Raw genomic sequence first — 27,156 nt, forward strand, 5'->3', positions numbered from 1 at the left:
GGAAATAGTTACAAAAATACAGTAATTAGTTATACTACTTTAGAATTTATAAAAAGGTAGTTAAATTTCTGCATATATGTATTAGCTAGTTTTTGGATCTTAAGTTATTTAAGATTTCAAACTGAAGCCATAAATGAATGACAGAGCACTTCAGACTTTTGTTTGAGTAAAACTGACGCCACACTAAGTGTGGCCATTTTTAGGCTGGGGAAAATTCTCTCATCAAATTTACTTATTTTTCCAACTACCATGCTAAATTTAACATATTCTTATTTGTAATTAAAAAAGGATGCTATTAGACTTGGCAGGTTCAACCTTTAAGCTATTTTAATAAAAATGTTTAAGCTGATCTCCCATTTCAAAAATGACACTGACTCAAAAACAAAGGCTGCTACTCTGCACAATCCACTGTCTGCTGGGAAAACAATTAATAATAAACTAGGAGTGCTAAATTTTGTCACATTTATTATTGCATATATACTTTATGCATAATTCTGCGCTGCCTATTTGCTTAATTTCTGATCACTCAGGATACTGAAAATACATAACCATGATCTCAGAATGCTTTACAGAATACAAGTAGATCTAACCTCACCTGCCCTGTTTTCTGCTAAAGGTGACAGATTCAAGACTAACTCTTTTATTCTCTTTGGCATTGTCTTCACAAGCCAAATGTGAGCATTTTTCTGCACTAATCCAGCTCCAATGGTGCAAACTCTTTTGTACTGAGGTATTTTAAGCTACCCAGCTCAGTAAGGTTAAATAAGATATTAAAAATGCCTGCACCTTGTCTACATAATAGCCTCAATTGGTAGGACCAGTATAGCTGCACCAGTACAAGTAAAATGGTTACAAATTTTACCTGTGTAGTGGCACTACCCCATCCAAATTCGTCTACTGCAACCATCAACTTAGTATCTGAACGCCTCAACCCTAGTAAGAGAGTTAAATCACTGGGGTAACACTTTCTTAAGTCTTGTTCGGCTACTTTAGATGTTAGTAGATGGATAAATTAACATGTTTTCTTGCTTACTTATATAACTTATGAGTGATTCTGCACTGCACTGCTTTGCAAAAGGGTAATGGGATTATAGAGTATGTGTAAACCCCTAACAAAATCAGACTGGTAGCTTTTTACACCTCAGCACTGTAACATACAACAGGTGGGCAGATTCCTGCTATCTGTAAGTAGCCCTTCTGGTTTCAATGGGGTTGTGTATGGGCTCACATTCCACCCATGCACTGCATATTAAAAGATTAATGCCTTACTTTGTACTGGTACAGATAACTGTGCAAGAGTCAAGGAGCATAAAATCAAGCCCTACATTTTACTTTAGATGTTTCTTGTTCTCTTATATGGTAAAAAAAAGAAATAAATGTGTAACATGTTAAATACATGCATTACAAAAGGCAAGTAAATCAATAAATTGGGCCATATACACATCAGCCTTTAGTCTCCAAAACACCAGATCACATACACTACAACAGAATTATTCACAAAGAAAAGGCATATTCCTTACCTTCAATTTTGTTTGCATCAGTTCTTTACTAGTAATGATGGTTGTCACCTCACTTTCATTTAATCCATGTACTATTGCTGGGCCTCCTAAAGTAGCATACAGTGTAACAACTGTGGGAGAAAAATAAACTTGATGAATCCTTATAATAAATATTCAAGATATTTCAAAGGTCTTCAAGGAGGGAAAAAAAAAGGGCCTCAGATTAACCAACTCAGGCAAGCTAAACTGCTAACCTGTGTTGCCAGCTAAGGTAACGGCCAAGAAGATATGTAGTCTTATGGTAAAATATGTTATATGCATTTAAAAGAAATGAATGCAAGTTTTAGTTTCTTATGAGAGAAATCAAGAACAAATGTTGCTTATATGAGTATTTGTAGTTAAGCAAGCAGTAACTGAATATTCCAAAAATCATACGAGCCTGTGTAACCCTCTCTAGACTTGCTCCTCAATCTTCCTAGCTTTTATCATTTTAAATTCAGGAATCTGTTCTTAATTTGTAAAATTTTACATTGTACTTAATCTTCCTGCATAGAAGAGGACTAACTTTAATTGATTAATTTCTTGTTCCAAAAATCATATATTCTATTACTAGACTTTTTGAACTGGTGACTGATCAGAAGCTATCAGTAAGTTGTAATTAATACAAGGTTGAACTTTTCTTAGTTTAAAAACGGGTTCAGGATTTCCCTTCAAACAATTTTGACGAATAGCACTTACAATGTTTGTCCAATACACAAATTTTCTGTGTCTGGTTGGTATAAATGAAAAAAAATTTGCAACTGGGAGGCTCTGAAATCAAGCTGCTTTTCTCTCCCTTATCCTCTCCCACCCATTCTCTATATATACATACATACATATAAAAAGCTCTACCATATGATGCACTTCTAATGATTCCCATTGCTATTGTCCATGCACATTATCTATAGCTAAACATCTGAAAACAATTAAATGGAAACAATCCTGATTCACAGTCTTTAAACCCACACTTTGTACGAGTTTGCCCCAAATCATTTCAGCTGTAATGAAGAAATAGGAGTTGGAGTGGGAGGATCAGCACTGGTTGCAATTATACAAATGCTATAGTAAATTCATATACTGATATTATTACTATTAAACAAGCCCCTACACTGATTTTCAATTATATGCAACATTCAGTTAAATTATAATATGCATAACTGTAGTTTTCAGAGGTACGTAGTAGTTAAAGGTAAAAGTCTTCTTGTGCACCAAATGCCAAATTCAAGTTTTTTATTTAAATTAACTCACCTCAGATTTGTGTCTTTGAAATAGGGCTCACTGAACAGAGTATAAACATTTGCATAAACAGCATTGCTTTTACTTATAAATTATGTAAGTAAATAAATGTTTAATCTTGAAAGTCTAATTCAGTTATCTGCTAATGAAGTGAAAAAAAAATATTTTTATTTCCTGATTTGCATACTGTAGAATATATAGTATGTGACACTTTATAAAGTAATTATTTGAAATATTTGTTCTTCAAAACAACAACTACAACGGTTTCCCTTAAATTTCCTAAGCTTCCTCTATATGACAAAAATAGGATCAGTTATCCTTTTTATTTTTGCGGTGTTTAGTAGATTACATTAAAATCACCAGATCTGAACTGCCTACTGCTGGTCTTTTCAAACATTGATTCCAATTCTGCAATCAGATCTGCATATGCAGACCCTTGTGCCTCTGTGGTAGACCCAATGAAGCCAAAAGGAGTCTGTAGGTTCATCTGTGGATATCCAACAGCACGATCAGAGAAGAATTGTTTTTTCATATGATGGGAAGAACACTAATAAAAAATGCATAAAACACCAATCCTGGAGGAGGAAGGAGGGAGGGGAAGATGGGTAATTTTGAATGTGTATGAGCAAGACAATATACCAATTTTTGTCCTTGTTGAGTGGGGCAGCTGCCCCATTCTGGCATGGAAGGGGTTAAAGCAAGCCAGAGAGGCTGCACAGAGCCCCAGCCAATCTTGGAAGGTCTTACTGGAAGCCAGTCAAGTGGAGGCTTGAAAGCAGCCAATCAGGGACAGGCTGGGCCCTATAAGAGGGCTGCAGGGTAGAGAGGAGCACACACTCTCCCTGGAGGGAAAAGGGAGAAGAACTGGCTCTCAGAGAAACATTTAAGACAGAACAGAACAGGGCTGGGCAGGATCAGTAGAGGCTAGGAGAGCTCTAGGCTGACGACTGCCAGACTGGGGCCCTGACACAACGGGGCAGAAAAGGTGCTGGGGCTACGGGGAAGTGGCCGAGGGAAGTAGGCAGTAGAGAAGAGCTGGAGGAAGGCAGTAAGTGGCTGCCGTTAGAGGGTCCCTGGTTGGGGCCCAGAGTAGCAGGCGGACTTCTTTTCCCCCAACTTGCGAGTGATGAGCATGGCTAAGCCAGACTGCAGTTTGCCCTTGGAGTAAGGGGCTAGACTGAGGACTGCAGTGAGACACTGAGGGGAGTGACAGAACCAGAAGCTGCCAGTCCCCCGGAATGGGGGGGGAGAGGGGAAGAGTCAGCGGAGCAGATACAGCTGGAGAGCACTGTCCAAAAGCGGATGCCGCAGTCCGGGAGTGACATAGGTCCAACTGTGAGGACGGCTGAGACAGAGAGTAATGGTAAGCAAAACACCACTAGCAAAGGCGCACCGCTTAAAGCACTAATTCCCAAACCAACCAGCAGGAGGCACCACTGTGGTGAGTGTGCACCCTGTTACACCTTGCTAAAGTGTTTTTACACAGGTCTTATAAAGAACTGAACAATCTGCCTCTTCGTCCAAAATGTTTTGGGTTTCTCTATACCCAGAGCATGCAAATGAATGGGCTTACAGCTGAACTAAGTAATCTCATGCACACTTCCATGTCCAGGGACTATTAGCCCAGCATTTTAACCAGAGTATGGTTAAGTAAAGCTTTTCTGTACTGGAAATCAGCATCCACTAGTATTCTACTTGAAACAATGTAGTAAAATACACTCTTTACGGTTGTTTTTTCCTACCTTCCTTATTTTCCTTGGAATTACTTGGGGAAAAAAATATTTCCTATTGGTGAAGGCTACATTACACCAGAGAGCCATTGCTTTATTGCATTCACACAACTATTTAAGTAGGCAGAATTATAGATACAATGGATTAATTCTTGTCCCACTAAAGTCAACTTCATCAGGGCCAGGATTTCATGGTGAGAAAAACTGCACTATTCTGTTAAATACCTTCCATATTTTAAGAATAACTCATGATTAGGAAAGCTGTAAACCTCAGTAATTACTTCATACTTAAAAAAATTGTACACCAAAATTTCATTATTACAATTTGTGGGAAGAGAACAGATGTCAAGGCTGATTCCCCACTCTGGCATTTCGAGTGCTGAAGGCGGGGGCCCACAAGAATTCTAAAAATTAATACTGGCCACTCCAGGCTTGTATTAAACTCCCAAGATTACAGTTTCTCTCTGACCTTGGATGGGTAGATGCTGCCACCACCCAAATGCAAAAAAATCCTTTGAAACCAGAAAGGTGCACTTGGGAATTCCTTCCTGTGGGGTACCCTCAAGCCCTTTCACACACACACACACACACACACACACACACACACACCCCTCCCGGGGAACAACTGAGAAAGAAAAACAAAGGAAATCAGCTGTTGCCACTAGCTAATTTAACAATATATGCACAAACCTCTTAGGACACCAAAAAATCCAGCCCTGTTCTTAAAGGTAAATTTTATTAAAAACCAAAAAAAGAAAGAAAATAATCTGGAATTTAGGCTTTTGCTAGATTTAAAAAACCCACTTACAAAATTTAAACATCAAGAATAACCTTCTGGAGGTCCAGTTTAAAGATTATAAGCAAAACAAAAAGCATTTGGGGTTAGCATAGAGGAATCCACAAACCAATAAGAAATAAACTTAACTGCATCTTTCTAGACATTCCCTAATTTACTTATATATGTGCGGTTTCAAATAAGTAATCTCTAGGTATGATTTGATGGTTTTTCATCTGGCTTAAGCGTCTCACAGCATAACTGCTCCCTGTTCCCCTCTTTCCCGGAGAACCACAACACACAGACAAAGGGAACGTTTTTTTCCCAATTTTAAGAAGTTCTAGCCCTCCCATTGACTCTCTTGGTCAGGTGCCCACTCCTTTCCTTTTACCTGTGGGCTTAAGCTTTTACAGGTAAAGCAAATAGAGAACCACCACCAAGAGGGATTCCATAGCCAACTGGCTGGCTGGGAGTCTCCAAAAGGGAGCTATCCCCTCTCTCATTTATCACAACAGAAGAGGAGAAAGGGGCAGAAAGAACCATTTAAAGGGAAGGGGGGGGGGAGGAGGAATTTACAGTATACGTCTAAAAACAAAGCTAACTTTACTTTTCCAAAATGGAATCCCAACTGAGTAGTGAAGAAAGTTTAGTGCAGTTCACCTCCTGGAACAAGTTGCAAGATCACTAATTCTTTTCACCTTTGACACAATCATTTATTACAATGGCAAGTTAAAGCACAGAAGGTTTGTGCCATTATCAGAATCAGATATTTTTAAATTTCACTTGGGCTTTTATCTGGATTTAGTTTGCTGAAATTTTTAACTGGAGGAAAAACCCGTTACAGTTTAATGATATTATTACATTAGCTTTATTTTAGTAAAGTTAGGTCCCAATACCACCAAAGAAAAAGTCTTAGCCTATCGGTGGATATGTAATTCCTGGAACTAACAACTCACTATGGTATACTAAGAAAAAGGCAAAAGCAGCCAGTTTCTTTTCATCAAAAAAGTTAATCATCAACCTTTATTTTTTTTCCTTGTTAAAACAGTCTATCATAGTTTGGAACTGTTGCAGGGCAAATGCACATGCACATTGTTTTCTTTAATTTGGTGGGAGAAAAGGACAGAAGAGTGCCTCTAGTTCCCACGAGCTCTCTCCACTTAGTCCAGTGACCCCTGTTATACAAACAACTTAGCAAAAATTTAGTTTCCCCGAGCCAGCTAGCGTACTGAAACTCCAAAGTACTTGGAAAGAAAAGTATAATCTCTCGAATAATAATTTATATAATTATTCACCTACAAAGCAAACAAGTGAAAAACAAATTAGTTATGTGACAGAGCTGACTAGGCTGAGAGGTTTATATAGTTTACAAGATGGTGCACTGACGTCATGGAGAAAAAGAAAAAGCGAGCTATGACAGCTGCTTGCCACTATCACCAATGCTGATCTGCAAAGTCATCACTACTCAGCAAAGGTATCTAACACTTTCTCAGGCACATCTGAGACTGCATTACATATATAATATTATTAAGTCTGAAATTTAACTTCTATTTGTATATTTGATTTTGGTACTGATCCAAGGAAAGTCAGAAAACAAAAACAAACTTCCAAGCACTAAATTTGTCAGCTGATATGAGGTGAAATCCTCACCCCATTGAAGTCAATGGGAATTTTTTTCATTGATTTCCATGTGGCCAAGATTTCACACATTAAGACTAGACTCATTCACTCCCTACTATGTGTCAAACAGACAAAGTATATTTTTCATGAAAAAGACTTCTGTGAGGGAGTCAAATCCATCCTAGAAAAAAAACCCTGAGACGTCCAACCTCAGATTATCAATGTATTCGGAGGCTATTAGGGAAAACATAATACATGACCTTATGTTTTTGTGGTGTTATTTAACACTGACTCAGGTCTTTCAGTTGTTCCCAGTGGGTGGGTAAGAGGTTTTGTACATGAATAGATTTTGAAAGAGGGAAAAGTTCAATGCAACTTCTACATTACCAATTTAAACTAGTCATGTAAATCACTCTCACACATACACACAACTTCTTTGAAGCTTTAAACAATTTACAGGTCTCGAAATAAAAGGTAAGTATAAAAAACTGAATATGTAGGATTTTTCTAATTATCAAATCATCTTAGATTTGTGCCATTCATGAAATATATAAAATACACCAAAATACAGGAGTAAGTCTGCTGATGGATAGAATGTTTTTATGGACTATCAATGAGTATAAAGCTTGTATCACTAGCATATATTTTGTTCATACTGTACCATAAAAGATATCATATTTTACATTCCAAGTGTATGGTGCAGTACTGAAGGAATAAGTCTTCCTTTCCATATCTGCAAATTGGGAAAATACTAATACTCATATGTATAATTTAGCAGCAGCACAATAAGTGAATCATTTACCATATTGCTAAAGTTAGTTAAAATATAATTCATTCTCTTCTGACTACGTGAACAGTGCATGATACTATCATCTGCCAACAAAAAAGTCAGCCAAGTTCACACAAGATCACATTCTGCTTAGACACTAAATAATATGTCAGACAGTGAGCTGAAGCACGTCTCAATGAGAGAATTTAAAACATTAGGCCAAATAAAATAACTCCACACACCACTCTACACCATGCATTGGGACATTTCACTATGTTAGAATTTTTTAAGACTTCTTAAAATTTGTAAATCTATTTCATTTCCAAGGATAAAATAAATGATCTGTGCATCTGTATCTTATTCCCTTGGGTGTTCATTCAGAAAATAATGGATTCCACAGAAGTGGAAGAGGATGGATCTGCACAGGTAACATATTCTGAGGTCTCCAATTAGAGGTGAGTAACCCTGCTCATTTGAGAATTGCCTATCCTTGGCAGATTATCTAACAGACATATTTATTGTTAGGTTTCAGAGTAACAGCCGTGTTAGTCTGTATTCGCAAAAAGAAAAGGAGTACTTGTGGCACCTTAGAGACTAACCAATTTATTTGAGCATGAGCTTTCGTGAGCTACAGCTCACTTCATCGGATGCATACCGTGGAAACTGCAGCAGACTTTATATATACACAGAGAATATGAAGCAATACCTCCTCCCACCCCACTGACCTGCTGGTAATAGCTTATCTAAAGTGATCATCAGGTTAGGCCATTTCCAGCACAAATCCAGGTTTTCTCACCCTCCACCCCCCCACACAAATTCACTCTCCTGCTGGTGATTGCCCATCCAAAGTGACAACTCTTTACACAATGTGCATAATAATCAAGTTGGGCCATTTCCTGCACAAATCCAGGTTCTCTCACTCCCTCACCCCCCTCCAAAAACCCACCCCCATACACACATAAACTCACTCTCCTGCTGGTAATAGCTCATCCAAACTGACCACTCTCCAAGTTTAAATCCAAGTTAAACCAGAACATCTGGGGGGGGGGGGGGCTAACAATAGGGATATTTAAAGATTACAGGATTGCTTCCCTAGACTGTGTAGACTCAAACCTTAAAAGCAAAAAAAGACTGATAAAAATATCAGATAAATCAATTTAGTTGCCCAATTTTAGCTAATACACCTCTACCCCAATAGAACACGGTCCTTGGGAGCCAAAAAAAAAATCTTACCGCGTTATAGGTGAAACCGCGTTATATCGAACTTGCTTTGGCCTTGAGCATTTCCGTTAAGTCACTTCCCACACCCTGACTGACCCCTCAGAACCCCCGACCCATCCAACCCTGCCCTGCTCCTTGTCCCGACTACTCCCTCCAGAGACCCCCGCCCCAACCACCCCTCCCAAGACCCCACCCCCTATATAAGCCCCCCTGCTCCTTGTCCCCTGACCGTCCCCTCCGTAGACTCCCCCGTTCTTAATCACCCCCAGAACCCCACCCCCGACCCAACCCCCCTGCTCCCTGACTGCCCCATGCCCTATCCACACCGCAGCCCCCTGGGACTCCCACGCCTTATCCAACACCCCCGTCCCCTGACTGCCCCACTCCCAGAACCTCCGAACCATCCAACCCCCACTGCTCCCTGTCCCCTGACCACTCCCCCAAGACCCTCTGCCCCTTATCCATCGCCCTGGCCGAGCACCCTTAACAAGCCACTCAGAGCGGTGTGTCAAGCCAGATACGCTGACCCGCTGGAGCGCGCAGCCCTGCCCCCAAGAGCGCTGCTTTACCGGGTTATATCCGAATTCGTGTTATGTCAGCTTGCGTTATATCAGGGTAGAGGTGTATTGTTATAATTTTTATTATAATAGTGCCTACAGATCTCAACTAAGATCAGGACCCCATTGCGTTAGGCACTGTACAGATATTTAGGGATGAAGGGACTGTGTCTCAAAGAGATGATAATCCAAACATACAAGACTGGGGATGGGATGGCACAAAGGGGGGGGGGGGGGGAGGGAGGAGTTGTTTTCATAGACAACAAGTCTGTGAACTATATTTGCTATTTCAGCTGTGGATCTGAAAAAGTCACATGGGTTCTTTCTTGCTTTTATCTTCCTGATAACACTGAGGACTAGAAGCATAAGAGAGATGACATTGTGAATACTGACACAAGAATCTAGAGAACTGAAGAGAGTGTTGTGTCTAGTGGCAAAATAAATCTATTTGGGGATTCCTCTGTTTCTGAAATACGGACTTGATTATAGCATCTTTCCAAGACCACTCATCATAAGCATAGTACTTGTGGGTCAGGTGATTTGCTAGGATGCTTTCTTTGCCTTGCAGATGGAGAGATTGTACGGCCCTTAACTGCCCTTTATTCCAATACACCAAGTCTGGCCTCTTCCTGCTAATCGAACAGTTGGACTCAGGTGAGCCACCAGCCAAGGCTGGATGTATCTGTTACATGTACAGCTCAGGTAGGAAGAGAAAATGGGGCTCCCTGACCAGAGCTGTCCAGAAAAGCCCATCACGGCAGGGAATCTGCAATACCTTGCTGTGTGTTCAATAGAGCCTGGATTTCATCCCGCTGGGGCCAGTAAAACATGCATAATCACTAACACAGATTTCTCAGTGTGTTCTTGGGCTCTTCCAGCATCTGATCTCTTCTGGATAAGGTCTCCCAAATGAAAGATTCTGAGTCCAGCATTACACCTTCACTCAAGAGGCTCACCTTATAACAACTATTGCAGTGAAATAGGCAACAGAACAGGAATATTGTGGAGGAATATTGTGAAAAGGCAAAAAGGAGACATAGGTGCTCAGTTCATAATAGTGCCTTAAGAAAAAGGAGTAGTTGTGGCACCTTAGAGACTTAGAAAGTCTCCTCCTACACATCAAATAAAACAGTCTACTTACAATTTCCCCTAAACAATGCATGCATCCTAACAAATGTTATCACAGTCCTTCAAATGAAGCTAACCACTGTTTGCTGGACATCGTAAGTGACTAATAGACATCCTTAAAGAATTAAGAAAACATTTAAATACAGTGCCATAAAGCCTATATTACCACTCTATTAAATGTGAAATGTAAGCAAGGAGGCTGCAATGACTCCTGACAGCTTCTGACATTGTCTTGGCTCTGAAACAGCTGGTCCCTATTCCAGGGTCTCTGGTGTAGAGTTTCGGTGCAAATACAGACCTTCTGCAAATGCTAGAGTGTGTACAGATCTCCAAACAGAATCAACATTTTTACTATTTATTTAGTTTCTCTTTTGTTTTCACTTAGATGGATTTTTCGAATGCTGCTTTTACTAACTAGTCTTGAGTGTGTGAAAAATTCATCTCAAGAAATGGCTGGACCAATGTGATCACTTGAGGAAGAACAGCCATTTTCTTCAGCAGATTGAAGAAAAGTGGTGAACGGAAATGCAAGAGATCAGCGGGAATATAAATGCAGTAGGAGAAGAAAAGAGGAAGACGAGAGAATTAAGACAGATAAATGAGGTTTAGGAGACCTACATGGCCAACCAAAACGGGTTCCTCAACTAACATTATTAGTCCTAACCAGAACAATGTAGCTAATTAAAGTGCAAGTGATTTAAATCTAGTTAACTTTACTTAAATCAGAAAACTTAGGGCATGTCTACACTTACCTCCAGAGCGATCGATCCAGCAGGGGTCGAATTTATCGCATCTAGTGAAGATGCGATAAATTGACCGCCGAGCGCTCTCCCGTCAACTCCGGTACTCCACCGGAGCGAGACGCATAGGAGAGTTGATGGGGGAGTATCAATAGCCGACCTGCCGCAGCGAAGACGCCACGGTAAGTAACTAAGTACGTCGACTTCAAGTATGCTATTTTCGTAGCTGAAGTTCCGTAACTTAAACCAATTTAGCTCGCCCTCCCCTGCCCCCTGGGGTAGACTAGGCCTTAATTTGACAGGTCAATTCATGACAGTGAAGTGATAACATATAAGGTTGAAAGAAAACTAGGTAATCTCAGATACACTGATATACACTGTTGGTCTGATATAATAAAATAAATATAAATCCTTATTCAAATCAAGTTTATAACAGTGAAAAAGTCATCTTGTAATGCAAAACATAGCAAGTGTCCAATCTGAAATCTAAACCATATAAAAGTGTAGATATACATCTGACTCACTTAATTCAATTAATTCTTATACGGTTTTTTATTTATTTTATTGTAAAGGAACTACAGCAACCTGCACCGATTTGACAGCAAAAAAAATTGAAGATTGTAAGCAGGGCACAAACTGGTCTGAGGAAGATATACTTACTTAACTTTTATGTATTTATTGAGACTCTACAACAATTGGGGATTGAGGCTTGATAGAACACACAGGTTTCTGCATCTAGAGATTTGTAATGTTACACACCAGAACAGAATTGGACAGACTTAGCTTAGCATCATAGATACTTTTCATTTGAGATTAAAATATTTTATTTTATAGAATATATAAAAATAATAAAACTTCTAATACATGAAGTGACCTCAAGATCAATTTGAATTTTCAGATTGTCATGATACCAAAAGATATTAAAAATATAGGGTCAGTGAAGAAAAGTACTTACGTTGGTAATTGCACATAAAGCAGGCCTGTGCAACGATCATCCATTCTGCTCTAGTCTCACAGAAGATGGCAATGTTAGTCTTCGGTTGCTGCCCCAATATTGCTAAGCCATTTCCAAAATTAGTAGCTTTAATGTAGACTTCATCATATGAGAGCCAAGTGTATTTTCCAAGGATGACCTAATAAAGTAATATAAATTTATGTAAATGTAATTTAGAAAAGGGTAGGTCCCCGAGCTTCAGCGAAGATCTTTATTATGCCTTAACCCATGTGAGAATATGAACAATATAAGTCTAAAAATATTATCAAAGTTTGCCAACATTGTGGAAGTTCCACGTTTTGTCCGTCGAAGTCCAAGTTAAATGGCTTTGTACAAGAAAATTACGTGATTGTTGAGGGACCAGAAATTGGCTGTAGGATGGGTGTGGTATACTGGGACCACAACCCCATGTACAAAGCAGCACAATACAGATGTAACAAGGAGTCTGGTGGCACCTTAAAGACTAACAAATTTATTTGAGCATAAGCTTACGTGGGTAAAAACTCACTTCAAATTTTCACTCCATGCATCTGAAGAAGTGGGTTTTTACCCATGAAAGCTTATGCTCAAATAAATCTGTTAGTCTTTAGGTGCCACTGGACTCGTTGTTGTTTTTGTGGATACAGACTAACACGGCTACCCCCTAATACAGATGTAGTTCAAAATGCTAAGACATCCTCTCCTACTCTACCGTCCCTCCCAAAACATTTGCCCACTACCACCCCAGAGAACTGGCACACAGTTTGGGCCCACAATTCACAAGGACTGTGACATCTCCTAATAGATATCACAGTTTTTGTTTCTGCTCCCACACTTGGGAAGAACAGTATTTGAGGTCTTCTGAGGCCATGCTAAACACCACAGTAATTAACCCTTAAGTATTTAAAAGTTTATTCCATGCTAAGAAAAGGATAAAAGCTTAGTAGTAAAAAATTCTCTCTAATACTCTTTTTGCTTTACTGGTTTCCTACCAGTTCACCCACCTGCCAACCCACCCTTCCCAGCACCTCAGCAGCCTATCTTGAGGGCTTCTGGGAAATCTAGGCTCCCCAGTTCCACAGCAGCCATTTGGCTGAGAAGTCTGGGCTCCCCAGCCTTGGCCTAGGAAACCCAGGTTACTGCAAAGCCACAGAGCTTGGGAGCTCAGAAAGCTGACTGAAATGGACATGATGGTTGTCAGTTTCATGACTATCCCCCCCCCCATTAAATAGCAGCTGTGAAACTGACCTAACTCTAGTTAACTTCATTTAGCTGATGCTTTTTGACAAAGCTGTGAACAAAATATTAGAGGCAGGTACTGGAGTTATTCATAAAGAAAGAACTCCCTCAACAAAAAATGGGCAACCAAGGAGTCAGGAGCCTGGCAGCCCTGGCTCCCAAACTCCCAGCAGATCACCTGACTGGTTGGCACAAAGTCAGGGAGCCCAGGAGCCGATGGCTTATTCTAGTGGCAAAATAAATCTATTTGGTCACACTGAAATATTGGAAACACTGAAATATTCCGGCTGTCTCTGTGTTTTTGAAACAAAATATTGTGCATTTAGCTGGTCTGTAAAAAAATTTAAATTTTTGGATTTTCATCCTGTTTTGGGATGAAAAAATTTCCAAAAGACTGAGCATTCTTTGCAGACCTGGAAATCAGTTTCACTGCCAGCTCTAGATATAAAGTCACCTGGAGCAATGAGCAGCAGGACCCACTTAAGATCACCACCACCAAACTCTATTCTCAGCCTATTATACTAAGGGATCCAAGCAGGGGCCTACTGCCATGTAATATTTATCACTACCTCCCCGTGTGATTTATGTCATCCACTCAAACTTAACATTACCTGCCAATACAATTTGCAGAAATACATGTGAAGGTCAAAACATCAAATTACTAGAGGTCTGATAAGAGATCCCTAAAATAAGCAATGGAATTTCAACTTTAACCCTTCAACACAGATTTTTGTTTACATGTTATATTTAAACTAATTTGGCTTACGACATCTGAACAAGGGGAGTCCTGCTTTAGCAGATCTTATGACTAAACCCGTGCTTTCCTTCACCAGAGCTTAGCAATGATACAGGTGTGTTTGGGGAGCTGGGAAGAGCTTTTATTAACAAAGGAAATTTTACCTCTATTAGCTGTCTCAGGTACTGAAGATGCAGCAGCATACACCCCAGCACAGGTTGTACAAGCCTGCCTGGAACACTGGGTAACAGCACATGCTGTTGTGGCTTCACAAATGGTACCTCAGCTAGTTATATCAAAGCTAGCTTTGGTACATATACATGAACTGAAACCACACCATCTGATTGCCGTGTAGATAGATCCTTAATCTCCCTGCACGTACACATATGCTTCCTTGATTCCCTGAACTCATTTTCCTTACCCCAAATCCCACGGTCCCCTACATCCTTGTTTGTTCCTCTTTCCATAACATGCTAATGTCCTGCCACCATCTGTATGCTACTTCTTCCTGCCTTCCCAAGCACACATTTTCTGAGGATATGAACCAAAGCCTCCTTACCCCCCTCCAGGCTTCCAAATAGAGTGGCAGAAGACAGCTGTGAATGGGGGGGGAGAGTGACAGGAAAGGGTGCAAGGGGGCGCAAGGAGAGTTAGAGACTCAGCAGCACAGAGGCCACTTGCTCCAGGCTGGGAAGGACAATCCCAGTGGTTCCTACCTGCTCCTTGACCCAATCCTGGGTACTGCAGCAGCCCCTCCTAATCCCATTCTCATCTCCGCAGCTTTATGTACGGACAGAGTCCACAAAATATTTCCATTGCCCTTCCGGTTCTGTCACCCCTACCTCCAAGTACCCTAATTCCAAATCCATTTCCCTTCCAATTGCCTGACCTCATGTTTACACTCCTACCTAAACTGCCTCAGTTCAGCAGCTGGAGTTAGAAGATCAATTTATATTATAAGAGGTTGTTCTTTACACATTTGGAGAAAACTCTATGTCTTTTTCAGCATCATGACCCCCCTTTTTCTTCCCCCCCCCACCAGTTAACACTACTCAGATTACTAAGGCGATTTTTCCTCAAGGCATACAAAAAATAACGTATAGATATTTACCTATCAAAAGAGTATTTTAGAATTTTGAAAAATATTTTTAGAATTCCCCTTGCACTGCTTCAGTATTTTTATTAAATGGGGTAGGGTGAAATGATAGTTCAGAAAAAAAAAAATAAGACACATTGGAAATCACTGATTCAGAACCTTTGTAAGGTAATGCCTATAATGGATTTTTAAAATTATGATGGGTTAGTTTGCATTTTAATTTAGTCCTTGTTAAGAAAAGGGTTTACTGATTTTAAAAACAATTTACAATAACTTTGGTTCTTAATCCACAAAGAGTACAAAAACAAAGTGTGAATGTTTACACAGGTACTTTCCACTGTATAGCACTTAGTGCCAAACTTAATAACCTGTTTACCATATAAAGATCCCAATCCTTTGAACGCTTACGTACATGCTTAACTTTACACACTTTAGCAGTCCCTATGGGGACTACTCATAAGTAAAGTATGCATACAGGTGTTTATAGGCTCTACGAGGCCAAAAGTAATATAAGAATCTCTCTTTTATCAGACATTTATACCCAAACATTGTCAGAAATACTAGGTATCGCGGCAGTGCTTAAAGGTCTCCTGAGGAAGCAGTCAACCTTAAGAGTGGAAAACAAAAAATAAATACTGCCCTCTAGTGCCTCTGATTTTTTAATTTATCTAAACAGCAAATTAACTGCTAAAATTATACTGATTATGAAAATTAATATACATGTTCATACTTTTAGTTAAACAGAAAAAATGTCATATACAAATACTAAATATTTGGAAATGTTTTAAAACATTAAAAAATAATCATTTAGTGGTTCTTGGACAAATCTCTTTCACATATTTGTCCATGCAGTGTTGTTGTAGCCAGTCTGCTCCCAGGATACTAGAGAGACAAGGTGGGTAAGGCAATATCTTTTATTGGACCAACTGTTGGTGTGATAGACAAGCTTTCAAGTTACACAGAGCTATTCTTCAGGTCTGGAAAAGGTACCAACAGAATAAAAGTTATTACCTCACCCACCTTGCCTCTCTACATATTTGTCCAGACATTTAATATATTAGGAGTGGGATTTTTTAAAAGTGCTCAGCCTTGGACCAACTCTACTCTCACTAAAGTCAACTGGGCTAAGCCAAGTCTGAGCACTTTTGAAAATATCACCCTACAAACATTAGAATATTGTTTTTTCCCCAACATTATTGTTTTGTTTTAAAAAATAAAAATGAATAATAAAAAAAAAGCCAAGTACGCAAAACCAACTCTTGCTTCCCCACATTCATTGCTATAAATCCAAATGCAGTTTTTTATATATAGATATACACTCTCAGATAGAAGAAGCACCACGCATATATCCAAAACATAGGAATTGCCTATCCAGGAACTGGATCAGACCTATAGTCCGTCTCATTCTCATCCAATGTCTTGTTTCTGACAGTGGTCAGTACCAGATGCTTCCGAGGAAAGGTGCAAGAAACCCCACAATAGGCATAAGCAGGCTAATCTGCCCTCCACATAAGGTCTTTTCCTAATACACCTCTACCCCGATAGAACACGAATTCAGATATAACGTGGTAAAGCAGCGCTCTGGGGGGGGCGGGGCTGCGCACTCCGGAGGATCAGCGCGTCAGCATGTCTGGCTCCAACAATGCTGCTCTGAGTGGTGTGTTAAGGGTGCCAGGCCGGGGGGTTGGATAAGGGGCAGAGGGTCTCGGGGAGCGATCAGGGACAAGGAGTGGGGGGACTGGATGTTTCAGAGGTTCTGGGGGTGGGACGATCAGGGGACGGGGGCGTTGGATAGAGCGTGGGAGTCCTGGGGGGGCCTGTTGGGCGGGGGGTGTGGATAGGGGTCGGGGCAGTCAGGGGACAGGGAGCCGGGGGGAGGGGATTGGATGCGTTGGGGGTTCTGAGGGGTCAGTCAGGGGGCAGGAAGTGACTATTAATAACGGAAGTGCTTGAGGCCAAAGCAAGTTCGATATAACGCGGTTTCACCTATAATGCTGTAAGATTTTTTGGCTCCCAAGGACCGCATTATATCGGGGTAGAGGTGTAGTTAGAGATCAGTTTAAACCCTGAAGAATGAGGTTTACTCTCTCTTCCAAAATTTATGTTAGCATTAACTATTACAACTTCAGATATTTTTGTTATTCATATAAATCTCCAGTCTTTCTTTGAATCATGCTAAGGTTTTGGCCTCAATAACATCATGTGGCAGTGAGTTCTACAGTCCCACATGGTGTGAAAATTGTGTTTCCTTTTACTAGTAGTTTTTAATTTCCCATTTTTTAATTTCAATGCACGTCCCCCTGTTCGTGTTATGAGATGGGGAGAACAGAAGCTCCTGAGCTACCTTTTCTATATTATTCATTATTCTACATACTTCTACCACGTCACCTCTCATTAGTCTTCCAATTCTAATCTTTTTACTCTCTTTTCTTATGAGAGTTTTTTCATTACCCTAATCAGTCTCGTCACCTTTTTATGAACAGCCAAACATTCTATTCTAATTCTGGAATATCCTGTTTGAAATGAAGTGACCAATACTCCATGCAATATTTTAGATAAGGCAAACACCACTGCTTATAATGGAATTAAAATATTTTCTATATTATTCTCCATCTCATTCTTTATGCATCCTAACATCTAGTTTACTTTCATGAACACAGCTGCACAATATCATTATAGATGATGATTTCCTAACTCAAAAAAGTTTCACAGCCAACACAGGGAAATTCTTTTTTAGACCTTGTCTTAACTGATAAAGAGGAACTGATCACAGAACTAAAAATTAATGGTAGCTTAGGTACCTAATCACGACTTGATCACATTTACAATGTGCAAGCGGAATAACGTTCAGACCAGTAATACATATACTTGTTGCTTTAATAGTACCAATATCACCAAGCTGAAAACAAATTTGAGCAAAATCAGCTGAGAGGAAGCATTTAATCAGAAAAATGTGAATGATAATTGGGAACCATTTAAGAACGCCTCAATAGATGCCCCAAAAGCCACAATCGAGAAAGAACAAAGTCCAGGTTAAAAAACAACCTAGTTTAGAGGCAAGTGAAAATAGCTATAAATAATATATAACAAATGATTGTAACGAATATAAATCAGAAATGAGGAACTACAGAAAATAGTTAAGGGAAGCAAAGGGACATAAGGAGAAATCTAGGACCAGCAGAATTAAGGAAAAATAAGGAGTTTTTAAAATATATTAGGAACAAAAAGAATCCTGACAATGGTATTGGTCTATTACTAGATGGAAAAGACAGGATTATCAATAATAATGCATAAAAGGCAGAAGTATTCAATAATTATTTCTTTTCTGTGTTTGGGGAAAAAAACAGATGAGACAGTCTCACTATACGATAACACTTTTTCCATTTGACTGTAATCTCAGGAGGATGTTAAATAGCAACTACTTAGGTGAAGATTTTTAAATCAGTACATCCAGATAACTTGCATCCAAGAGTTTTACAAGAGCTGGCTGAGGATTTCGCAGGATCGTTAATGATGATTTTCAATTAGTCTTGGTGCACTGGATAAGTTCCAGAAGACTGGATAAAAGCTAATGTTGTGCCAATTTTAAAAAAAGGGAAAACAGGATGATCCACGTAATTATAGGCCTGTCCGCCTCTACATCAATTCTGGGCAAGATAATGGTATGGCTAATATGAGACTCGATTATTAAAGAATTAAAGGAGGATAGTGTAATTGCAAATCAATCTGGGTTTATGGAAAATAGATCCTGTCAAACTATCTTTTTTTTTTAAAATGAGATTACAAATCTGGTTAATAAACGTAATAGCGTTGATATAATATACTAAGACTTCTGTAAGGCATTTTACTTGATACCACACAACATTTTAAATAGTTAGAATTAAAAAACTAGAATGATATAAAATTAACATACATTAAATGGATTAAAAACTGGCTAACTGATAGGTCTCAAAAGGCAACTGTAAATGGAAACTGTTTGAGTGGGTGTGTACCCAGTAGGGTCCAGTAGGTGTGTATCAGTTCTTGGTCCTATGCTATTTAACATTTTTAACAATTATCTGGGAGAAAACATAAAATCCACCACCGATAACGTTTGCAGAAGACATAAAAATTGGGGTAGTAGTAAATAACGAAGAGGACACATTACTGGTTCAGAGCAATCTGGATTGCTTGGTAAACTGGGAGCAACTAAACAATATGAGTTTTAATATGGCTAAATGTTAATGCATACAACTAGGAACAAAGAATGCAGGCCATACTTTCAGGATGGGAGACTCTATCCTGAGAGGCAGTGACTCTAAAAAAGATTTTGGGGTTGTGATGGATAATCAGCTGAAAATGAGCCCCCAGAGTGACGATGAGGCCAAAAGAACTAATGCGATCCTGGGATGCACCAACAGGGGAATCTCAAGTAGGAGAAGAGAGGTTATTTTAATCTCTGTATTTGGCACTGTACAATTGCTGCCGGATTACTGTGTCCAGTTCTGGTGCCCACAATTCAAGAAGGATGTTGATAAATTGGAGGGGTTCACAGAAAAGCCACAAAAATGAATACAAGTATTAGAAAACATCCCTTATAGATCAGACTCAAAGACCTCAATCTATTTCGCTTAACAAAGAGAAGTTTAAGGGGTTACTTGATTAAAGTATATAAGTATCTACATGGGGAACAAATAATAATGGGCTCTTTAATCTAGCAGAGAAAGGTATAATAAGATCCAATAGCTGGTAGCTGAAGCTAGATAAATTCAGATTGGAAATAAGAAGTAAATTTATAACTGTTAGCATAATTAACCACTGGAACAATTTACCAAGGGTCAAAGTAGATTCTCCATCACTGGTGATCTCTAAATCAAGACTGGATGTTTGTCTAAAAGGTATCAGAATAGCAGCTGTGTTAGTCTGTATTTGCAAAAAGAAAAGGAGTACTTGTGGCACCTTAGAGACTAGCCAATTTATCTGAGCATAAGCTTTCCGATGAAGTGAGCTGTAGCTCACGAAAGCTTATGCTCAAATAAATTGGCTAGTCTCTAAGGTGCCACAAGTACTCCTTTTCTTTTTTTCTAAAAGGTAGGCTCTAGGAATTATTTTGGGGAAGTTCGATGGCCTGTTTTATACAGGTGGTCAGAATAAATTATCACAATGGTCCCTTCTGGCCTTGGAATCTATGAATTACGGTAACATGTAGATTGCTTTCATGACTGCAGCTGCACAATGAGCTAAGGTCTTAGTTGAACCCTCCAAAATAACACCCAGATTCCTTTCCTGAGTTGATACAGTTAAATTAGCACCTTGTAAGATGTACGAGTTTAATTTTTCCCCACTTCAATGTGTACCTTACTTTGCATGTTGAACTTTATTTGCCATTGTGTTGCCCAGTCATCTAGCCTGGTTAGAGTCCTCTGCAGTTCCTCAAAGCCCTCTCTGAACCTGTCTAATCTAAATAACTGTGTCATCTTCAAATACTGCTATCCCACTACTCATCCCCCTTTCCAAATCATTAACATATTAAACTTTGGACCTAGTACAGAACATTGAAACACTCCACTAACCTATTGCCATGATGAAAACTGATCATTTACCTATACTCTTGGCTTTCTATCTCCTAGCCAATTTTTGATCCATGACAATACTTTGCCTTTTACTCATGACAACTTAGCTTCTTTAGTAACCTCTTGTGCAGGACTTTGACAAAGCCCTTTTGGAAATCTAAATAAATTATGTCAACCAGGTCTCCTTAATCTACTACATAATTGACATGTTCAGAGATACTAGAAAATATATAAATACAAAACAGCTGTTTTCAGTTGTTCATTAGTAATACTAAGCTCTTGTATAGCCTTTTTCATCTGCAGATCTCAAAGCAATTTTAAAGATAGGGAAATTGAGGCACAAAGGCGAATTAAGAGATTTTCCCAAACTTGAAAATCACCTAACCACTATAAAAAGGGCCACATCATATTTATACTAATATTAAAACACAAAATGTATATACATAAAACCCATATGTTTATTTCCTCTTAACTTTAAATGCACAAGGGCCAGATCCTCAGACGGTGTAAACAGTCATAGTGTCATTATGTACCTGGCTCACAGTTTTGAGAAGGACTGAGTTCTACTCATAAACCACATGGACAGACAATGGTACAATAAAGTTCCTAAAACACTCTGCCAAAACACTTGAATGTAGCTTTTGAAAGCTAGAGCAAAAATGCAACTTCATGGCAATTCTCAAAAAGAGACTTTAAGCCTTTTAATAAAAATGGTCCTGAGCTTGCAAATGGCTCTGCAAAAGTAGAGTCCCTTCATCTGTACAGAGTTCCACTAAGGCCAACAGGTCTGCCTGTAAAAAGTCAGTTGCAGGACTGGCACCTAGATGTACAGAGGTTGGAAGATGCAAGCAAGAACCCTGTTATGAACAATAAGTTAATTTGTATTTCTCTGATTTTAAAAAGTTGGACACTGCTTTCAAATTGTTTACAAAAAAAATTCCTTCGGTCTTCACAAGCATTTATTGCCAGCGTTAAAACAATTTCATCTGAAGCCAGTTCCTTCTTCAAAAAGCACACACACGCTCGCGCGCACACATACAATTTACCAACATATGAAAAAACTCTTGAATTACTTGTTAAAATAAAAACCTATGGAGTTATACCTGTGAAACCCCATTCTAAAAGCTAGTGTGGTGACACCTGTAACTGATGGCAAAATCTGGGCTGCAATGGCTTTATTGATTATGCATGAAAAGGAAAGAACTTAGTTTGACTTTCAGAATCCAGGTTGTTTGCAGGACTAGAAACTGGAAACACACTGTTCTCTTGTAAGCTGAGCAAATTTCATATGGAAGCCAGTGACCCACAAACAAGGAGCACCTCTAGGATTTTTCTACATTCTCCTTCTAGAGTATGAGATCATTTCAAACCTAAGTCACCCCTAGAGAGTGCCTAGCGCACAAATTGCAGGTCTTCCAGCCAGGAACACTGACAGGTAGTATTTCCCATAACTGTATATGCTTACCTATTTGTTCTTTTGCGTGAAGTAAAATTTTCAAAAAAAGTGCTCAGAATTTGCCAAGCTCTATTCTCACTGAAGTCAAGGGGATTTTTACCATTAACTTTAATGGCAACAGAGCCTGACCAACACTGGGTGGGTTTGAAGATCCTACCGTTACATTTTTATTCCAAATCTTGCAATAAATTCTCTTCTGCATGTTTTCCTTTACTTTGGAGAGACTAAAACAGCAGGCAAATAATAGAAGATTTAATCTATTACTATTGCTTTTGAAGCATGTTACTCAATATTAGATCAACCAGATGGACTGGCCTCACAAACTTAGAACATGATCCTGCATCTATGTCTAGTCCCGGAAGGTCCCTGAGACAATGGGCCTTAAAAATCACAACATTTTTACCTCTACAGAAGTTATGTTAATCTGCTTAATATTTTTGACTTTCTGAAGACAGACTCATGGTAGCTAAGGGAGCCTGTGTCTGGAGGTGGATGGAAACAAATTTATCCGAATATAAATTTTTAAAATTCTATAATACATTTGTAAAACAGTATTTCTGTGGCATAAAAAGAGTACACGGTGGTGTATTGAGGTATAAAAGTTTGTCAGCACTTGTTTTAGATGATCTGCATAGTTCCCTTTACCACTGATAAGCAGGTGAGGCCATTTGATATTGAAAAAACCTTTATATTTTTACATGCCATCACATATTCTCCCATGTCTTTCCCTCACTAATGGAACATTTAAGATCTACGGAAAATAAATTTCTGGGGTGAAATCCTTGTTCCATTAAAATCAACATGAGTTTTGTGATTAAGTTCAATGAGGCCAGAATTTTATGCCTGGTTTATAATCTCATGAATATGTGGTCCAATTTACAGAACTAACCTTCCCATTTTGTTCTACTTCAAATTTGTCAATTTATTTTTTCAAACACAAAAGCATACAAGATGAAGAAAACCAATCCTAAATGTCCTCTTCACAACCTAAATTCACTGAATTTTTCCAATTAAATTAGGCTTCCAGCTAAATTGTCATCTATTTTCAAGATTAGCACATCCCGGCCTTTTGAAAAAAATCCTTGGGGTGGGGAAGGGAAAAAGTTTGCCGGTTCTCTTGTTGATGTTTAAAAGGTATTTTCATCAAGAAAGAAAAACACCTGTCCCACGACTCAAGGGAACTAGAAAACTAAATACAGATTTAGTACTGTCAAATGAAAAACAAAAAAGGGAAAAACTGTATTTTTTCTAACTGCATTCACTTATAGTACTCTTGGGTATTATTCTCAACTGCAGAATATACAAATCTTTCAAACAAATTGATTTTCTGTTTAGTATCCTTTTATCTCAGTATTAGTTTAATAATCAGTAATTTCATGTGCTATCAGTGACATCAATCCACTTCACAATAAACAGCAAATTAACGTCGGGCCTGATTTTCAGAGATGTTGAGCACTTGCAGTTCCCAGTGACTTCAAATGGAACCATGGCTACTCGGTTCTTCCGAAAATCAGAAGCATAACTTTTTACTTTTTAAAGAGGATCTAACTCAACTTACTGACATTCGCACAAGTGAAATGCCTCTTCAAGGAGAGAGCATAGTCCAGTGGACAGGGCTTTGACTGGCTTTCAGGAGACCTGGATTCTATGCCTAGCTCTGCCACTGACTTATTGAGTGATCCAAAGCAAGTCATTTCTCACCAGTTTGTACTCCGCTTCCCAACTGGCAATAATAATTACTACGCTTTGTAAGTAATTTAAGATTTATGAGTACACCATATAAATAAAAGTTACAAATTATGTAAATGTTCAAACGTTTGCTCTGAACAGTGACAAGCTGCCTTTACAAAGAGAACTAGAGGATACAGAATGATTTTAAATAGGAAAACTAGCAAAAAGACCAATGACAGTTAGTTATTCAACTAAAGTATTAGTTAATATGCTCTAGTGCAGGGGTTCTCAAACTAGGAGTCAGGACCCTTCAGGTGGTCACGAGGTTATTACACAGGGGGGACGTTTGCAAGCTGTCAGCCTCCACCCCAAACCCCACATTGCCTCCAGCATTTATAATGGTGTTAAATATATTTTAAAGTGTTTTTCATTTATGGGAGGTGAGAAACACTCAGAGGTTTGATATGTGAAAGGGGTCACCAGTACAAAAGTGTGAGAACCACTGTTCTAGGGGATGGGCTTTATGACTTTAGATCAATTAGTTGAAAAATAAGACTTCTATAAAGACATTACATATAGATTTGTTGTAATATGTCTGGCAGATGCATGTTAGTCTTCAAACAATTTTTAGAATCTGTTCTTTACAGCAGAGTTGCAGGGAATTACAGCAGAAGCTACTGGAAGTATTACTATTGACTTCAGAGACCAAAATTAGACCAAAGTCCCATTTCAAAAAATGTACGAGCCAATTCCTGCTATCCTTCCTGATGAAACTCATTGTCAAAACTCTCAGTGATTTCAACAGGAGTCTTACTAGAAAAATGTGCGAAGTACCTTGTAAAACTTTTACAGTCTGATTTGTTTGCTCAACATTTTATATTGCATTTTAAAGAAAATACAGCATTTCTTAACATAAAATGAAAATGCTAAGAAATTCTAAAAACAATCTTATGCAGCAGTGCCACCCCATGGAACAAAACGGCACAGCATCAAGTGTGGCAATCAAAAAGAACTGTTATCTCAAGTTTCGTTAAAATTTCCTGATTGAAGATTTAGAGAGCAAGAAAAATAAGTAGGTCAATTTCTACACATTTTTCAGCTTTCCACTACTTCCAAGACACTTACTTGCATAACAGAATAGTCTAAAGCTTCCTAATGCTTAACCTTTATGGCATTAATTATGCTTAGAAAACAAACCCACAAAGACTACTTGTGGCCAAAATGTTAATCTGTACTCAGAGGCAGGCCCAGTTTGCATGAAACATTAACTTGCTCTTGTGCTTACTTTACAGCCCAACAAAGTTGGGAACGGTGCATCAAGATAGATTATACTCCTTATGAAAGCAAATGTTTCTGTATAGTATTTCCCTTTTACCAGGGCATTATCTCCAGAGCTGTGGAAAAGGTTCCCCATAAATTAGAGCCCCTCTGTAAGACAATTTAAAACAGAACATATGTTAACTCTTGTTTACTATTTTATTTTATGGGTATTTTATTATTTTAACCACGTTTTATGTTTTTATAAATAAAAAGCCACATGTGCGTGGTTAAAAAATCCTTGTTAACGTTCAAAGTAAAGCAGGTTCCCCACAAAAAGATTATCGTCACCAAAATTAGTCTTTTTATTGGGAAGATGGCAACCCTTTCTGGAAGTCCTAGAGTGCACAATACTGCCCTCTACTGGTTCCTGGTCAGCACACACTTGACTGAGGATACTACATCTGCCATGAACTGCATTGGAGCATGCAGATTTCATGTACATATATGCAAGTCCTCATAATACAATCTCAAAATCATGCTATTATAGAGTTAAATAATGTGAAAAAAAAATGGAGAAAATATTACTTGACTTATCCCCTAATGCAGTGGCATGTTTCTTAGGAGCTTACAAAAAGCAAGAGTCAATCATCAAGGGAGGCCTGAAGTTACAAAACTACAGAAAAGGCTACTGTACTGAAATAATCCCTATATAGTATTTGAGTTGTTCAAAATGTACTATTGGAATGATTTATATATTTTTTTTTTAAATCTGTAGTTCACCTTTAAGGTGACTGCACCAAAAACCAATCAAACAAGACTATGCAATTATGATCTGTGATACCAAATTGGAAGTCCTTGTGCAAACAAAACTCCCATTAAAGTCCTGCATGTCTGGTGCATAACTGGACCCTTCATTTACAATTCAGTTTATTAGAAAGGCACATACTAGTTTGTTTTTTCATATTATATGTTGTCTACAAAAGTTTAGAGAAACAGGAGTAAGGTTTTTCACTGACTAAAAATGTCACAATAGAAAACTTAAACCTATTTCCTCCTCCACCTCTAGATTTTTAACAAGCAGTACATTCCCCAAAAAATCAGAGAACAATCTTGCACAATAATTTCACCATCACTATTTCCTGTTTCACTGAAACCATAAATGAGGATATCTAAAGAATGCAAAAAAGAGATTTTAGATTTGTCTTAAACAGGGATTAATGAAAGAGGGAATTATAACCTTTGCCATGGCTACTTAATTTCAGAAAGAAACCTAGTTTTTCAGTCTGTATCACTCTAGTTAGTGTTACAATGGAGAGTAGTCTTTACTGGTTTAAAAAAAAGAAGTTAAGGCAGACAACAAAATAACTTACCTTTTTAAAAACTCTTCCAGAGGGCTGGATTTCATCTTCCTCTTTCAAGACTTCACGTGTTCCTAAGAGTTTTTTGTCCTTAAATTTAGTTTTAGCATACTTGAAAGCTTTGTCGAGTGTGTCACATCCAGGATATAAAACGGAAGCTAAGCAATGCAAACTGTTAACAGACCTGTATGAACTACCAGGTTTGTTTGTCACAGGTTTAGCTTTAATTTGTTTTGATTTTGCTAAGGTCTGTCTTGAGCCAGATAGTATGTACCATGGAACGTATGTTATAAACGTGTACACCAATATTATGAAGTTTATTAACTGCAGAAGAACAGGATTGATAGTATGCGTTAGCTTCATTTTGTCTGCTTGTGAAGGTTGTAGATCACACGGGAGTTTGACAAATTTGTTGATTACATGTAGATCAGCGAAGACCTGAAAGAGAAAGAAAAAGTCTGTTTGCAGTCCTTTTAAAAAATATGTATTTCCCATTTTCTG

At 38.6% G+C, this 27,156-nt stretch overlaps 1 protein-coding gene and 1 long non-coding RNA gene across 9 annotated transcripts in view; one reads left to right on the plus strand and one right to left on the minus strand.

Moving 5' to 3' along the window:
* Positions 1 to 27,156, minus strand: part of ACSL3 (acyl-CoA synthetase long chain family member 3) — a 109,048-nt gene that overhangs the window by 34,687 nt on the left and 47,205 nt on the right. For all 6 annotated transcript variants that reach the window (XM_077826943.1, XM_077826944.1, XM_077826946.1 and 3 more), the window contains 3 exons: positions 26,668 to 27,093; positions 12,270 to 12,447; positions 1,521 to 1,630 (listed from right to left, as the gene is read on the minus strand). In XM_077826943.1, the coding sequence (XP_077683069.1) occupies positions 1,521 to 1,630; positions 12,270 to 12,447; positions 26,668 to 27,018 (639 nt within the window). In that variant the 5' untranslated portion in view covers positions 27,019 to 27,093. The remainder of the gene's footprint in view (positions 1 to 1,520; positions 1,631 to 12,269; positions 12,448 to 26,667; positions 27,094 to 27,156) is intronic.
* The window catches only part of LOC144270464 (uncharacterized), a 31,104-nt gene continuing 7,570 nt past the window's right edge, over positions 3,623 to 27,156 (plus strand). For all 3 annotated transcript variants that reach the window (XR_013347159.1, XR_013347160.1, XR_013347161.1), the window contains exons 1-4: positions 3,623 to 4,137; positions 8,050 to 8,123; positions 10,015 to 10,100; positions 10,960 to 11,496. This is a non-coding gene — a long non-coding RNA (uncharacterized LOC144270464). The remainder of the gene's footprint in view (positions 4,138 to 8,049; positions 8,124 to 10,014; positions 10,101 to 10,959; positions 11,497 to 27,156) is intronic.

The sequence above is a fragment of the Eretmochelys imbricata genome, chromosome 9, assembly GCF_965152235.1.
Source record: "Eretmochelys imbricata isolate rEreImb1 chromosome 9, rEreImb1.hap1, whole genome shotgun sequence".
Classification (NCBI taxonomy): domain Eukaryota; kingdom Metazoa; phylum Chordata; order Testudines; family Cheloniidae; genus Eretmochelys; species Eretmochelys imbricata.